At 42.7% G+C, this 15,619-nt stretch overlaps 1 protein-coding gene across 2 annotated transcripts in view; it reads right to left on the bottom strand.

Annotated features, from left to right (window-relative positions):
* LOC116425557 (protein FAM151B) overlaps positions 1-15,462 on the bottom strand; it is a 38,979-nt gene extending 23,517 nt beyond the window's left edge. The window contains exon 1 of one of the 2 annotated variants that reach the window (XM_031973453.2): positions 15,280-15,462. Coding sequence is in view for 1 of the 2 variants with exons in the window: in XM_031973452.2 (XP_031829312.1) it covers positions 331-373 (43 nt within the window). In the remaining variant the exon portion in view is untranslated. Of the gene's footprint in view, positions 1-330; positions 653-15,279 lie in introns of those variants that run through there. The other variant, XM_031973452.2, reaches the window with a different exon arrangement.
* Positions 15,463-15,619: the final 157 nt, after the last annotated feature.

The following is a 15,619-nucleotide window of genomic DNA, read 5'->3' as shown; positions in this document are numbered from 1 at the left end:
GAATAAAACCGATTCCGTTGCGTAACGCGAGTCGATCGCGAGAGAACCCGTTCGCGACGCGCGACGATCGAGAAACGTCCGCTCTCTCCGGATCTAATCGATACGAAACGGGCAATCGCGAGAGAAAGGCAGCGCGCCGCTCCGTTCGAGAGGCTGGATCGTTAGAGGATCGAGAGATACGGGCCGACACGGTCGCGTCGTCGTTCCGACGTGGAACAGTTGCGTCAATTCGCGACACATCGAGCCGAAGCGGCTGTTAGGGGTTGCTCGTTCGCGCTTCGCGCGGGATCCCGAGGGATGCTCGGGCGGGTAGACCGACGTGGAACTTACGGATCACTGCCAGGAAGAGGACGGCGATCGCAGCACCCTTCATGATCCTTTCTCAGCGTTCCTCTCAGCGTCCGTTGCTCGAACAACACCGAATATTCGCGGCGAGCGTCGATGAGGGATGGCGCGCGACGGGTTTCGCGGCGGACTGGCGAACAAGAGCGTCGTCGGACGACGTCGAACAGGCTCCACTACCTCGTGGAAAGAAACAGGGAGGAGAAGGAGAAGAAGAGAGGGAGAGACGGTACACCGGCGCGGCTCTGCGACGCTCGACGACACACCCGGTCAGCTCGGCAGCCTCGAAACGACTGAACTGTCGCCACCGTGTCCCGCGGTGTGCGTCGTCGACCGGCCGGATCGATCCTCGAAATCCACCGCGTACGCACCGTATCAGCCGCTCATTGGCGCAATCGGTTCACTCCGATTTTTCGACCTTTTCCACGATTTTATGCTCGATAATCGAAACTTTTGGATTGGACAGGTTAATGATCAGCGTGTTAGCTCTGTGCGATCAAACGAGAATTTTGACTGTGCAACAGTTGCGATGGAGATTGTAACGGATTCTAGAGGATTGTAGTCCCATTGTCTCTGGTAATTATCTTCGGTTAACGTTGATAATTACGGCAGAATTTTAATGGTATTTCTGAGAAAGTGTGTGGAAACCGTCGAAACTGAATTGAACTGTATCAACCCTTTGCACTCGAGAGGTGACTCTCAGTTACCGCCTGATTTCAAACAGTAAAACTATGAAATTTGATATTTAATATTACGTATAATGCATCAATTTGAGGAGTATTGAAATAAAATAGCTTTGTTCCTCGACGTTATCTTAAAATCTAATAGTCTTTATCTCGTCGTCAAATGTTAAAATATTTCTAGTGGAAAACTGCCGAGTGCAAAGGGTTAATAATTTCTTGAGAAAAATTCTAGGCATGGTTGTTTTGTAATGTACCAGCAACTGCAACTAATTTTCATAGTATTCTTAGCGAAGATTAGAAATGCTACATTTCTTCGATCTTTTATTTTCCTAGTTAGTACAAAACTTGGATGTGAGAAAAATCGAATAATTTTAGGGTGGTTTCTTTAAGATTCATTAAAATATCGAATATTATTCCTGTTGCAATATTCAGGCCTATAGAGTTCAAAGGGTTAACCGTGTACAATGACCCGATACATGAAATATTGGAACAAATTTTTCTTCCAATATTACAAAAGTTACAAAAGTTTGTCTCAAAGAATATCGTCTTCGCCTTGTCAAAAAATGTTAAATATTTCTAGTAAGAAACATCCGAGTGCAGAGTTAACTACATAGTTACAGTAGGAAAGGCGTTAATGTTAATCAACGATTCTTGGGTTAATTCACGCGTTTCCACATTGGCTGCCAAAGAAACTCATCTGCCTCTATAACCGTTGAACATTTCTAATGAACTTTCGAGTGCAAACAGTCAAAACGGTCGAATTCGCGTGAAAACGCGTTTCCGTGGCGTTTGCCCTCGCCACCCTCGCAGCAGCCGCGTACGCGCGCGGGGATGCGTCGGCCGGCCCTCCCGCTCGGATTTCGCGGCGCACCGGACCCACGCCGCGCGCACACGTGTCCGGACACTTCACAGTCCCAGGCAGTCGACGAAACGTGGGGTGAACAAGAGGCAGCGGCCGTGGAACCGGGCTCAGGGGGAGAAAGAAGGGCCCCGGCGATCGGAAGAGGGGCAGGGCTCGTGGATCGAATTCGAAGTCGCCTGGCCCCGGCGAAAAAGGATTGCCAACGGGTTTTTGTTTCTCGCTAAACGGCCAATTCAGTTTTTTTTGGCTTTCCCCTTCCCTTTGTTCCCTGTTTTTTCCTGTTGGATTCCGATGCCTGGGACAATGACGCTTCGAACGGTCGCAGGACCTTGAGGGACATTTTCAAATGATCGTATTTGGAAAGTGTTGCAACCTGAAATTGTGTATTTCGTTTATTATTACTGAATCTGTTTAAATCGTACACTTCTGGTTAATTCCTGTTTCGCTAAGATAGATTTATAAGTAACCCTTAACACATTGCGTATCGCTAACGAGAAATCTCGTTTTTATATAGACACTTAGCTATAACTTCGCTAATCACCACAGTATTGAAAGAATATAAAATTTAATTCGAATTGATTATCTATTTAAAATACATTACACAACAATATGATATCTGAGTGTTTCTATGTATAGCGATATAAGTTGACCTCAGTGAAAATTGCCATCCGCACGATTCAGTTTTCTGAAAATTAGCCACGCGATGTAAGACAGTATTATTTATGTCTTTGTATTCTGCATTGAATTCTTAATGTACTACTACAAATTTCACGTCGACGTTGATGTTTCCACGATATATCTAATAATCTGATGAAACGAGATTTTTAAGCGCCTACAGTAATACGGGCGCAAGATTTCTGAATTTCCCGAGCTTCAGGAGCCAACAGTAGTCAAAGGGTTACATAAATAATAATACATAATATTCTAATCCAAAATCTATGATATTAAATCATTACTAATTGATTCTACTGCCATTTGACTTTGTTACAAGTTCCGGCAATAATTCTGGCAATAATCAGCGTGTCGATTTGTCAACGAAAATTCGTTCCTCGGCGAAGTTCGCGCTCCCAGGAACGCACGCGTGTTACGCGGACGGTACGCCGGTTACCTGACTCCACCCGAATCGATGCATTCACGATCGCTATCGATTACGCGCACTGTTTGAACAATTTTTTTCCAGTTTTTTGATAAGACGACAGCTGGCACCGTTCGCACCTTGCCGCGCCCCACTCGACTCACGGTTTCGTACGTACTCGGTGACCGGCTCGGAAATAAAGGCTGATGTAACGGAAATTGGCTAATCGTATCTCGCCAGCGAAAATCGAGTCTGCCGATGTTATCGAGCTTGGTCTCTACGCTTAACCCTTTGCGGACGAAGATCGTTGAAAGTAAGAACCTTTTGCAAATTCTGCTAAATTAAACATCGAATGCTTAAATCATAGAAGGGAACTGTGTACTGATTTCTTGCTGTTGAATGAACTAATATATTTATTTTGAATCATGCTGAAAATCCTCACCACTCGCTCGTTGTAGGACAAGGGGTTAACAGCGAAAGTAAATAATTTAGATGAATTCCCACTTTCTGATATTCTCTATCAGACAAGAAACAATCTCGCTGCAGGTCGTCGCATATATTTTCGAAACACTGCGCGTTTCTCATCCCAGAGTTCCTTAGTACTGATTTCTTGCTGTTCAAGCAGTTAAATCATTCGTTCACAACTGCGTCTTCCATACATGGAAGTTTGATCTCGGCGAAATGCCGACATTCGTCTGTAAAGGGTTCAAAGGACGACCGTACCTTCGTGATTAGGAGCTGATAGATTTCAAATTAATGTTAACGCTTTGTCGTGTATTGTCACGAGACGTAGGTGTTGGTTTCTAGTCTGGTAAAAATCAATGTTGTTCCGTTGCAACTAGGAACAAGTGAGATATTTTACTATCGATGTTTTATCTTCAATTTAAATAGTGCACTAAACGGTGAATATCTCGATCCTGCGTTTTATTAACCCCTGACGGAGCCATGTATAGGCATGGCGCTTTTATTAGATCCAATACAGCATATGGAAAATATTTTATTATTTCCACCACTATTCTTGTAATATTCACAGATAACGAGTATTGTGATAGGTTCTGCGAATTTCTTTCCACTTGTTCTCCACGCTACAGTATTTTTCGGTAAGTAAGCTTGAAACGCTTCGTTAACATTGCGTGGCTAATTTTCAGAAAACTGAATCGTGCGGATGGCAATTTTCAACGAGGTCAACTTATATCGCTATACATAGAAACACTCAGATATCATATTGTTGTGTAATGTATTTTAAATAGATAATCAATTCGAATCAAATTTTACGTTTTCCAATGCTGTGGTGATTAGCGAAGTTATAGCTAAGTGTCTTTATATAAAACCGAGATTTCTCGTTACCGATCTGTAATGTGTTAATGTTCCAGAACTCGAATTTTCATGTTTCGAAGATTAAGTAATAAAGAAATAATTTAATTACTCAAACAGCAAGAGATCAGCACGTAGTTTCTGTTTTCCCTATCATTTAACACTAGAACTACCGAGCATTTAATACGATTAATATACAATTCCTATAAAAATTGTAACAATATATTATTTTTAGTTTCCTCACATTCATTATAGTACTCTAGTGAAACTATTTTTCGAATATTCAATGCTCCGAAGATATCAATAATTGCTAAAAAAAATCGAAACCAGTCAATTTGACTGGTACGTAGTTCTAGTGTTAAGTAGTTGATATATAATTTAGCTCCATCTGCAATATTTTGTATATTCCGAAGAATCTTCTTCCGGGTTAACCCTTTGCACTCGGAAGGTGACTCTCAGTCACCACTTGATTTCCTACAGTAAAGCTATAAAGTTTGATATTCAATATTATACTTCATATAATGCATCAATCTGAGAAATATTGACGTAAAATATCTCTGCCTTCGTCTCATCAGAAAATGTTGAAACATTTCCATTGAAAAACTTCGGAGCGCAAATGGTTAACTCGCTGTTCGAGTAATTCAATGATTCGAAACTTTCCGTTCCGCGAAAGTTCGATGTCGCCTGAATAACGGCGTTCGTTCTGGAAGGATTACCTCGCTCTCGAATCGCTCGGTAAACATTCGACGACCTCGCCAGAATTCCCGGCGATACGAGATAAAACGCGTTATTGACCGACGACGTCCGCGTCCTCGCGCCGTTCCGCTACTAGTTTTCGCAGCCGGGGAGTAAATATTTTGTTGCTCGCCCGCGATTGATCGCGGGGGCCTATCGATTACCCGAATCGGGGGCGGCCGCGCGAGGGTAAAGGGTTAAACGCGCGGGGTGTGCACGTTCGACGCGTTAAACGCGGAGGCTCTTTTCGCTTCGCTTTCCATTCAGGCGGCGCGAAGATTAGAAGATCGCTTTGGCGAGCGACGAGCGCAACGGAGAAAACCATTTTCTCGTACGCGACGCTACAATCGAATCCGTTCCAACGAACTCGAACGAATCTCTTAACGTCGTGTGACTTGTGAAACATTGCTCGTTGGTATTCAAATATTTATTAACCCTTTGCACTCCGAAGTTTTTCAGTAGAAATATTTCCACATTTGATGAGATGAAGATTGTAAAGCCAACTCGACGAGAAATTCACGTGAATTGACGGACGAAGCTGTTTTACGTCAATATTTCTCAGATTGATGCATTATATGAAACGTAATATTAAATATCAAACTTTATAGCTTTACTGTAGGAAATCAAGTGGTGATTGAGAGTTGAATATTTAATGTTTCAAATTAAACTTCGCACTGTTACGTGAAATATTGAACTAAACACCTTCGTTGCTTAATCCATCTATGAATTATCGTTAAATTAGTTTCAAACAATATCACCTATACTTCGTCAAAAAGTGTTGAATATTTCCATTGAAAAACTTTCGAGTGCAAAGGGTTAGATATGATCGTAACCCAGCGGATTAGTAACAAACGAACTTTAGCCTTTACCTTTTGCGATCCGACGTCGAGTCGGACTCGACGTTATACTTATTTTAATGACTGTCGCTGTTATTGTACTATCGTAATTGTGTTGTGTAAAGGTACAGTTTAAAGCTTCTGAAGTCTTCCTGAATAAATAATTAAAACGTTTGATTAAAGTATAATACGAAGTACCGACGATGCGAACTTTGGAGCGAAACACCAAGGACACTGTGGAAAGCGTCGAACTTTATAAAACTCAACGAGAGAATCGACGTTTTATGTACAACCGCGACACAATAGAAACATTGCTACCAATTATACAAGTCAAATAGAATGTTTCAGTCAGAACTGCTATAGAATTGAGAATCTCGTGACTCGACATCAGTTTTATTCACAGGTGTGCTTTGTAAGATATTTTTACAATAGATTATATCATTATATTATTTTCAATATTATTAGTAAAGATCGTTCACATTGCTCTCTGCAAACGAACTATCTTCTCGAATGCATTTCAAACGAAATCTCGCAACGACACGGAGTCATCGAGGTAGAAACGAGAAAGAAATCGTGCAAAGGGTTAAACGGCAGGAATATTCCGATCGATTTTTCACCGGTAAACGTTCGAAATCCCTTTCGAATCGAGCGTACGACCCGTGACTATCGCTTACCAGTGAAAAGCGGCGCAGCTCGCGCTGGGAACCGCGACAATTACGGCAAATTGCGCGTGCACGCGAGCCACGTTGTCATTAGCGTTCTAAAACGGCCGTGGCTTTCACGAAAAATTTGTTGCTGCGCGCGACATGTGTTCGGTGCACGAGCCCCAAACGAACCATGAACCCGGCGACAGGGGTCGTTTCACGAACCGGCCGAGGGTTCGTGCGGAACATCTGTCGAGGGTTTCTCGATAGGGGACGGGGCGGCCGAGCCGCCGACAATTTTGCGGGCCGCTCCGCGATCGGCGCGGCTCTCCTCGTCGCGCTTCGTTTGCGTAATTTCGCCGAACGAAGGTCACCGCCGGCGATCCGGTTCATTGTTGTGCAATTGGAGTCGAACGACAGCCGCGGAAAATCATTGACATCCGGTCTTATCGCGATCGATAGCGGCGTCACAGCGAGGAACCGGATCGCGCTGACTAAGAGCTGCGTATCGATTCGTCTAGAACACGCTCGTGGAATACTCGAAATTTACAGGTGCTGATAATGATGATATGGACGGAGAGGCGAAGTGTAATTTGAATATAGTAACGCGACTCGTTCGTTACCGATGGATATCATTTTATCTCTTTATCTTCGTATTACGTAATTGCTGACGTGACGACGATCATTAGCACTGGTAATCAGTTGGAATCAAGATTCTGAAGAGGACGATCGTGTAATTGATTGAAATATAATCTATCTACTTTCTCGACTACGTTAACACGTTCTGTGCCACGTGTGCCACGTGTGGTACACGTCAATTTTTGTAACAGAATATTTTTAACACTAGAACTACCAGTCAAAGTGACTGGTTTCTGTTTGTTTCGCAGTTGTTAATACCTTGAATGCATTGAATATTTGAAATGATTTTGGAAATAAATAGTTTCACTTGAGTACTATGATGAGTATCTAAAGAAACTGAAAATAATCTATTGTTACAATTTTTATAGAGATTACCTATCAATCTTATTAAATAACTAGTTTCGATTTGTATGTTTCACAGTTATTAATACCTTGAAAGCATTGAATATTTGAAATGATTTTGGAAATAAATAATTTCACTTGAGTACTATGATGAGTATCCAAAGAAATTGAAAATAATCTATTGTTATAATTTTTATAGAGATCACGTATCAATCTTATTAAACGCTCGGTAGTTCTAGTGTTAAGAGACACATGGTCAAAAATAACTGTATACGTTAAATCACCAAAAACATCAAGAAACGATATCAAAATACATAAAATTAAAAAGAAACTCGAATATAACTTAATATTTTACTTAAAAAATCAATCAGTTCGCAAGCAAAATATGACCGAAATTTCCGCGGCATTCGACGCGTTAAACAGTAAATTCTAAATGCGTCTACAAAAGCAAACCGTGAATAAAGGTGAAAAGGAAGATTGCGCATCGATTTTAGCACGGTGCTTCCCGGCGGTTATTTTCTATCCGCATTCGTCACGTTTACCTCGAAGCATAGCTGTCCGATGACGTTCGTGTTCATAGGCGGTTACAACACGCGATAAAACTTTCGAAAACCTGTTGACACGCATCGTTACGCATTCATTCCATTTCCTGCGATCTGATACGCTGGATAAGGGGCGATCACACCGGTGATTTATAGCCGGGCTGGATATATTCCGCGAGCGAGAGGAAAGACGGACGACCGGCCAGAAAGGAAGAGTGTCGGCGGGACCCGTGGGGTCAGGCCTGTTAATAGGTCAATCTCTCGAGCGACCGTCACGCGATTTTTGCTAAAAGGACGTGGTATTTGTTTGACGCGGTAATTGCGGCCTTTTTGATGCTCCGGCCGAAGTTTCGCGGCCGGGACGAGCGGAATTGTATTATATATAGCACTCCCGTGATGCAGTCGAGGGAACTCGAGGAAATTCTGCACTTCCCGGACCCCTTTTTCCATTTCCGAGGAACGGGAAGGTCTCATCGACAGTTCTGTCGCTGGGAGTCGCTTTCGAAATCTTCGGGAACTTTGGAACTTTAACCCTTAGCCTTGTAACACCGAGTGGGAGCGCGATGAAGTTTCCAAGGAGAATCTGATAAATATACGTGTCATTCTTCTGAGTTGAAATTAGTAGCATGTTATTAACCCTTTTGCACTCGGAAGTTTTTCATTAGAGAAATTTTAATATTTTGTAATGATATAGATTAGGTTGAGACATTGAGGAACAAAGCTATTTTATTTCGATACTCCTCAAATCGATGCGTTATGGAAGATATAATATTATATATCAAATTCTATAGTTTCACAGTGTGAAATGGGTCAACCCTTAACCCTTTGCACTCGGAAGTTTCTCAGTAGAAATATTTGAACATTTTCTGATGAGATAAATACGACATTCTTTGAAACTAATTTAACGACATTTCACTGATAAATTAAGTAACAACGCTATTTTAATTGCAATACAAAATTTAATTTAAAATACTGAATATTCAAGTTCATAGTTTTGCTGTATCAAGTGGTGACTGATAGTCACCTTTCGAGTGCAAAGGGTTAGCACTAAACGTACCAGTTCATTGTGTGAATTATTTGTAAATTGTCATTGTAAGGAGAAGTGGAATGAAAGATAAAAATTGAAGAACTGATTAATAAAATATAAAAATTGATGTGAAGTTAAGTGAACGAAAGAAAACGCAGAATTTTAAATCAAATTTTGAAAGCGGAATTTGACCGGTCGCGGTACGCTTAGGGTTAACGGACCAAAGCCGTTATATAAGCGGCACTGGGTCAAACACACACATTTACTCAGTAGGTCCACTGCAACGTATGTAGATGTAGAAATTATTTAATTTTATATAGTTTAGACTCGTCGGTAAGTAACCTTGGAATACTTCTGGCCGGTTAAAGGTTAACGATAACTTAATAATGATCTTTAAAATACACAGCTTGCAATGGACATAGAATTCTATTGTCTCTAGTCAATTCTTAATCAGTGCACTGTAGTATACGATGAAATGACACACTAAATCAGAATGAAAAAGAATTACACGCCCGTTTGGCCGAACAATCAATTATTAACCGTTTCCGGACGGATGTCGACATTTCGGCGGGATGAAATTGTCATGTTCCGAAGACTAAGTCCCAAACGAATGATCTAATTAGTCGAACACCAAGAGATCAACGCGTAGTTTCTGTTTCTTCTATTATTTAAGCAATCGATACATGATTCAGGGTCATCTTCGCTAGGAAGAGGATTCGAGAAATGATTATTTTGGGTTTCAAGATGACGGATATACTCGTCGCACACAGTGAACCGGTTAACGGTGCTTTAAAGGAGATAATCATGAAAGAGCCGCCAAGTCAAGTGATTATAGATATTTTTAAAAGACCTTCCAGTTCGCTTCGCGTTCTGTTTTTACATCGCGTTGGAAAAAGGACAATAAAAGAACACGAAAGAAGGCGTGCGCGAAGGGGCTTTTCATATCTAGACACGTCCCGCAACACGGTTCCGTTCGAAAACAGATTTTCACGCCTGGCCCTCTGCTCGCGCGATGTTTCTTCGTATCGTCCGTGTTCTTCGAGAAAATTGGGTGTTCTCGACTCGCGGAAATACACTGCGCGCACAGAGGAGCGCGCGCACACGTGCACGGGCACACCGACGCGGTGCCGGCGACGACCTGGAAAATTCGGAATTGCGACGATGCATTTCCATCTGCCCCGCTCCCTCTGAGCCCGGATCCGGGAACGGACGAGTCAAGGACAAGTCCGGGAGAGTTACGACCGATTTACGAACGACCTCACCGCGAGGCCGTTCCGAGGAAGCGTTTGCGAGGGTCGTGGTCGGCTCGAGAGTCCCGGAAGAGTGTCGTTTGAAACCCCTCCGTCGTCGCAGGAGCCACGGGATGCGTGAACTTACGCGAGGAATTAACCCTTTGCGAGCGGATGTCGGCATTTCGGTGAGATGAAACGTTCGTATTTGGAAGACCAAGTCGCAGACAAATGATTCAATTACTCGAACAGCAAGAGATTAGTATGTAGTTTCCGTTTTTGCTATTATTTAAGCGATTAATATATAATTTAGCTTCATCTGTTGAAGGTTTTCTATATTTCAAAGAATCTCGGCATTCCGGCGAGATGAAACGTTCAGATTTTGGAGACTAAATCGTGGACAAATGATTTAGTTACTCAAACAGCAAGAGATTAGTATGTAGTTTCTGCTTTTGCTATTATTTTAGCGATCAATATATAATTTAGCTTCATCTGTTGAAGGTTTTCTATATTTCAAAGAATCTCGGCATTCCGGCGAGATGAAACGTTCAGATTTCGAAGACTAAGTTGTAGACGAATAATTTAGTTACTCGACCAGCAAGAAATCATCGCGAAGTTTCCTTTTTTTATATTAATTAAGCATTTGATACATAATTCAGCTTCATCTGGTGAAGGTCTTGTATATTTCAAAGAATCTTCGTACACAAAGGGTTAAATTGAACCGTGTATTTTTTAGTGTATTCTTATAGTGTGCAACGTTTGGAACCATCGCGATAACCTCGTTTTTATTTAACATTAGAACCACCGAGCATTTAATACAATTAATATGCAATTTCCATAAAGACTGTGATAATAGATTATTTTCAGTTCCTTCGGATATTCATTATAGTACTCAAATGAAACTGTTTTCAAAATCATTTCGAATATTCAACGCTTCGAAGATATCAATAATTGCTGAACAAAAATATCGAAACCAGTCATTTTGACTGGTACGGTAGTTCCAGTGTCAGATCGTCGGCCAGTTATACCGTTGAATTTTGTTCAACTTCGTCTGGGAATATCTCCTCGTTCTCCTATTTCTTTCGCAGAAAATTAGATGTTGGTTCATTGAAACATACTGTGCACACGTTTCCGCGCTAGCCAGCGCGTGCACACTACTTCCAGGAAGGTGCACGTACCGGACTCAGGGCCGACGCTGTTGAGATACAATAGAAAAATGGGAGTTTCCCCGAGACAATGGGGAATGCTCTCCTTTGTCGAGCCGAAGGTCCCCTCGGCTCTTCCTTCCCTCTTTCGCGCTCCGTCTTCGTTCCTCTTCCCCTTCGCGCGTTCGTCTACGTTCAAGTGCTCCGTCGGATATCCCCTTTAATACCCCTCCGCGGAATCGGAACGGCTCCGCCAGACGACGACGACGATTGACCCTCGAACGACGGATCACGCAGTCGATCGCGGAACCCGGAATCATTTAGGACTCGCCGTTCACAGTATTAACCCTTTGGGGACGAACGTCGGCATTCCGGCGAGACGAAATGTTCATATTTGGAAGATTGAGTCGCAGACAAATGATTCAATTACTCGAACAGGAAGACATTAGTATGTAGTTTCTGTTTTTGCTATTATTTTAGCGATCAATATATAATTTAGCTTCATGTATTGAAGGTTTTCTACATTTCAAAGAATCTCGGCATTTCGGTGAGATGAAATTTTCATATTCCGAAGTCTAAGTGACAAAAGAATGATTTAATTACTCGAATAGCAGGAGATCGGCACGTAGTTCCCCTTTGTTCTATCAATTGTGCAATTGATGTATAATTTAGCTTCATCTGTTGAAGATTTTCTACATTTCAAGGAATCTCGGCATTCCAGCGAGATGAAATTTTCATATTCCGAAGACTAAGTGACAAAAGAATGATTTAATTACTCGAACAGCAAGAGAGCACGTAGTTACCCTTTTTTCTATTGATTAAGCAACTGATCTTTATCTCTTGAAGGTTTTGTACATTTCAAAGAATGTCGTGTAGTCGACAATATTTTTCATTAGAAATATTCATTACTTTCTCATGAAATATTAAGGACATTTTTCGCAACTGACACAATTGATTGTCTTATATAAATTAAGATACAAAACTATTTTACTTCGATGTTTTATGCGTTGATACATTACGCAAGGTTTAATATTGAATTGAAAATTTTATAAGTTTGCTGCGTCGAATCAGCTGGCGACTGTAGGGCGCCCCTCGAGTGCAAAGGGTTAACCCTTTGCACCCCTACCACTTCCTCGTTTTTCTTTTGAATAACATCCTATGATCCCACGGGTGTTGTTTGGCTTCTATTATCTTATTCGATTCTTGCTTCAGATATTTGATTACTAAACGTTCTTTCTAAACTAGTAACATCGAGTTTCTAAATATTTCTTACTGAACCGTAGAATTCTACTAATCGGATGATCGAATTAGCTACTTTTGTAACTACTTTGTACCTGTATTGTTATCAAGATAAAAAGACGCGTTACTGATAAAGTAATACAAACTAACTCTAAACACAATTAACGCAAAGGTTATCAATTGCATATAATTATCGATTTGAAAACATTGAACGAGTCTCGACATAGAAGCTATCTGTTAAACGCGGATATTTTTCAATGAAATTGAAACTTGAATGACCCTGGATACTAAAGATTGAAATTTTGATGATTATCGGAAAGCAAGCTCGTTAGAGTTCCGAACACTGGCCCTTGAAGTTAAATGCTTTCCGTCAGGTCCGCGTAGAGGAAGGTTCTAACGAGCCCGTCGTAAACGGTTCAGAATCGCGTCCCAAAGTTTCGGGTGAATTTAAGCGTTTCATGGCCACGATACAATGACCACCATTAAGGGCTTTCACCCTGCCGAGCTCGTTTAAGCTGTGCTTCCCCGTCGTCCGGCAAACATGTTGCTCGCCGAAAATCCGTGTTTCCCGGATCCGTGGGAACTTGATTTACGAGAATTATCTCAACGATCAATCATTCCTCCCCGCACTCTCATATTCGTACTTCTAGCGAAGGTTTCCTTCCGGCACATAAATTTCAAACTTTCTTACTCTCCTTCTATCTTCGTTGCATTATTCCCTATTCAATTTTCGTTGGCGTTATTAACACTAGGTTTACGGGCATTTATTGTACAGTTTACTCTATTGTTCCTGGGGAAGTTGATATTCGTTCGTTTAGATTTTGGAAATCGTAGATGTAGAAATAGAGAATCAGGATTCATATTCCTGTAATTGCCAAATTTGCCAAATAATGTTTATAAAATTCAATCTCCATCAAATCGACGCGTTCCGTAAGCCTAGTGTTAATGTCGTTCTCAGTAGAAACGATTGCAACAGCGCATTCGTCGTTCGATCACGAATAGATCGGTCCGTCGCTGATAAGTTAGAGTACAAAGATTCTAAAAATCGAATTATACCAACGCGCATCGCACGCGAGATTCCCTACTATCTTCTCAGCGAGAACACGAGAAGATAAAGGATGAGTAAGTATCAAGAACCATGATACATTCCAGAATACTTTCTGTTATCGCTAACTACGTGACTTCGGAATCGGACGTTACGATCTTTCGGAATCGAAGAATGACAGCTAGAAGCTATACAGCTAATGTTAACCCTTCGACTGCCGCGTCAGCCGAATTCCGATGACAGTTCCTCGCATAAACTGAAACATTCATTTTCTTGGCTACGTGGCGAACCGAATTCCATTGAATGCAGGAAATATACGATGCAGAGCAATTGCGAAGAATCCTAACTTTTTAGCCCTGACTTTATTAACACTAGATTTACGTTGTGAATGAGGGTTACGTTCAGAATGACGCATTCATCGACGAATTTATTTAGCAACATGCCAACTGACTTGTAAATCAATTGAAGTTTCGATAGACGCACTCTTGGAGTGATTCAAAAGTTGTAACAGGGCTTTCCGATATAGGGAAACGAAGAGACGAGTGTAGTGTTTGAATAATTGAAAGGAATATTAATTAGAAACATCAGGAAATATCCACATTACGTTGATTTCTAAGAGAGTTAATTAAGTTCTTACTACTATATACTTAAGACGTGTGAATTATTCACGTTGCCAAATTAACACTGAACTCACGGAGCATTTAAGCTAACCTTCGAAATTCCCAGCAACTTCAAGAGCGCGTCTATCGAAACTCGAATTGATTTACAATTCAGCTGTTCGATCAATTACGATAACACCTAAGGAAGCCCCGCGTCCTCGGTAACCCTTCCGCGGAGGAAGATTCGAGAAGGTGCGAACGACCGAAAGAACCACGAGATGCAGCGCCGTCGGCTATTGATTTTCAAGCGGGCCGCGCGAGCCCTCGGCCGAAATTGCTTTCTCGACAGGCGGGCCGTCTCATTTCCATTCAATTAGTCCGCGGGATCGGCGTTTCGCGCCGTCGCCGCGCGGCTCCTTCCGGCACTCTTCTACTTCCCTTAATTTCCCATGGCACTCGCCGGCCATTATCCGGATTGCCGGGGCGGCCACTCTTTCGTCCGGTGACCGTAAGCATTCCCGGATAAACCCACGGGCGTGTAATTGCGGCCGTCGCGATAATTCGAGCCGTCCGGACGCGCGGCGCTCGCCGCTTAACGCGCGGCTTTACGACGTTCCGCCTGAATAATTCAGTTTACGGCCGCGCGCATGAATTATTTCCCGAGCCGAGCGTGGCGGGTCGTCGTAAAACGGAGAGCGTCGCGTTATCATCGCCGTTTTATCGCGTCGCGGCTCACCTGGCGTCGCGCGGCGACGTTCGTCCGTTCCCTCGAGCCCGCCGCGCGATCGGTTTCGCCCGGCGATCCCGTTGCTTCGCGTCGACTCGCGTCGGAATCGCTTTTCCCGGTCCGCGGACCTCCCCCTCGATCGCCCGTCGATCCGATTGAAAATTCTGGAATCCCGGCCGCCGCCGGGGATCGTTAGCCCGTCGACCGAACGCGTTACGTAAGGCTGGATCAATGCTAGACGGTGCTCGCCTTACCTTCTGCCGAGCGAATCGCTGGTCCCGCTACTTGCTGCTCGACGATCTCGGGAATCCAGGTTCCCCGGTGTCCGCACCGCTGACAACTGGCCGCGTTCGACCTTTTGTTAACGGAAACGCGAGCTTGCGTGCGCCTTCACTCTCGAAAGTCGCGTGAAAGCGGTATGTCGCTGCTGGATGGAAAACGATGGAATATCGAATTGTGCTTGTCATCTTACGTAATGGGAGTTTGATTTGATTCTTATTTCTTTTAGAGTTCTGTAGTCTTTGGTTTGAGGTGGACGCAAGGTCCCTAGCTTATCGGTGAGAGATAAGTCTGCTCGCTAGGTTACTGGCTAAC

Source organism: Nomia melanderi, chromosome 9, assembly GCF_051020985.1.
Source record: "Nomia melanderi isolate GNS246 chromosome 9, iyNomMela1, whole genome shotgun sequence".
In the NCBI taxonomy this organism is placed as follows: domain Eukaryota; kingdom Metazoa; phylum Arthropoda; class Insecta; order Hymenoptera; family Halictidae; genus Nomia; species Nomia melanderi.
This window is presented reverse-complemented; position numbering and strand designations above follow the sequence as displayed.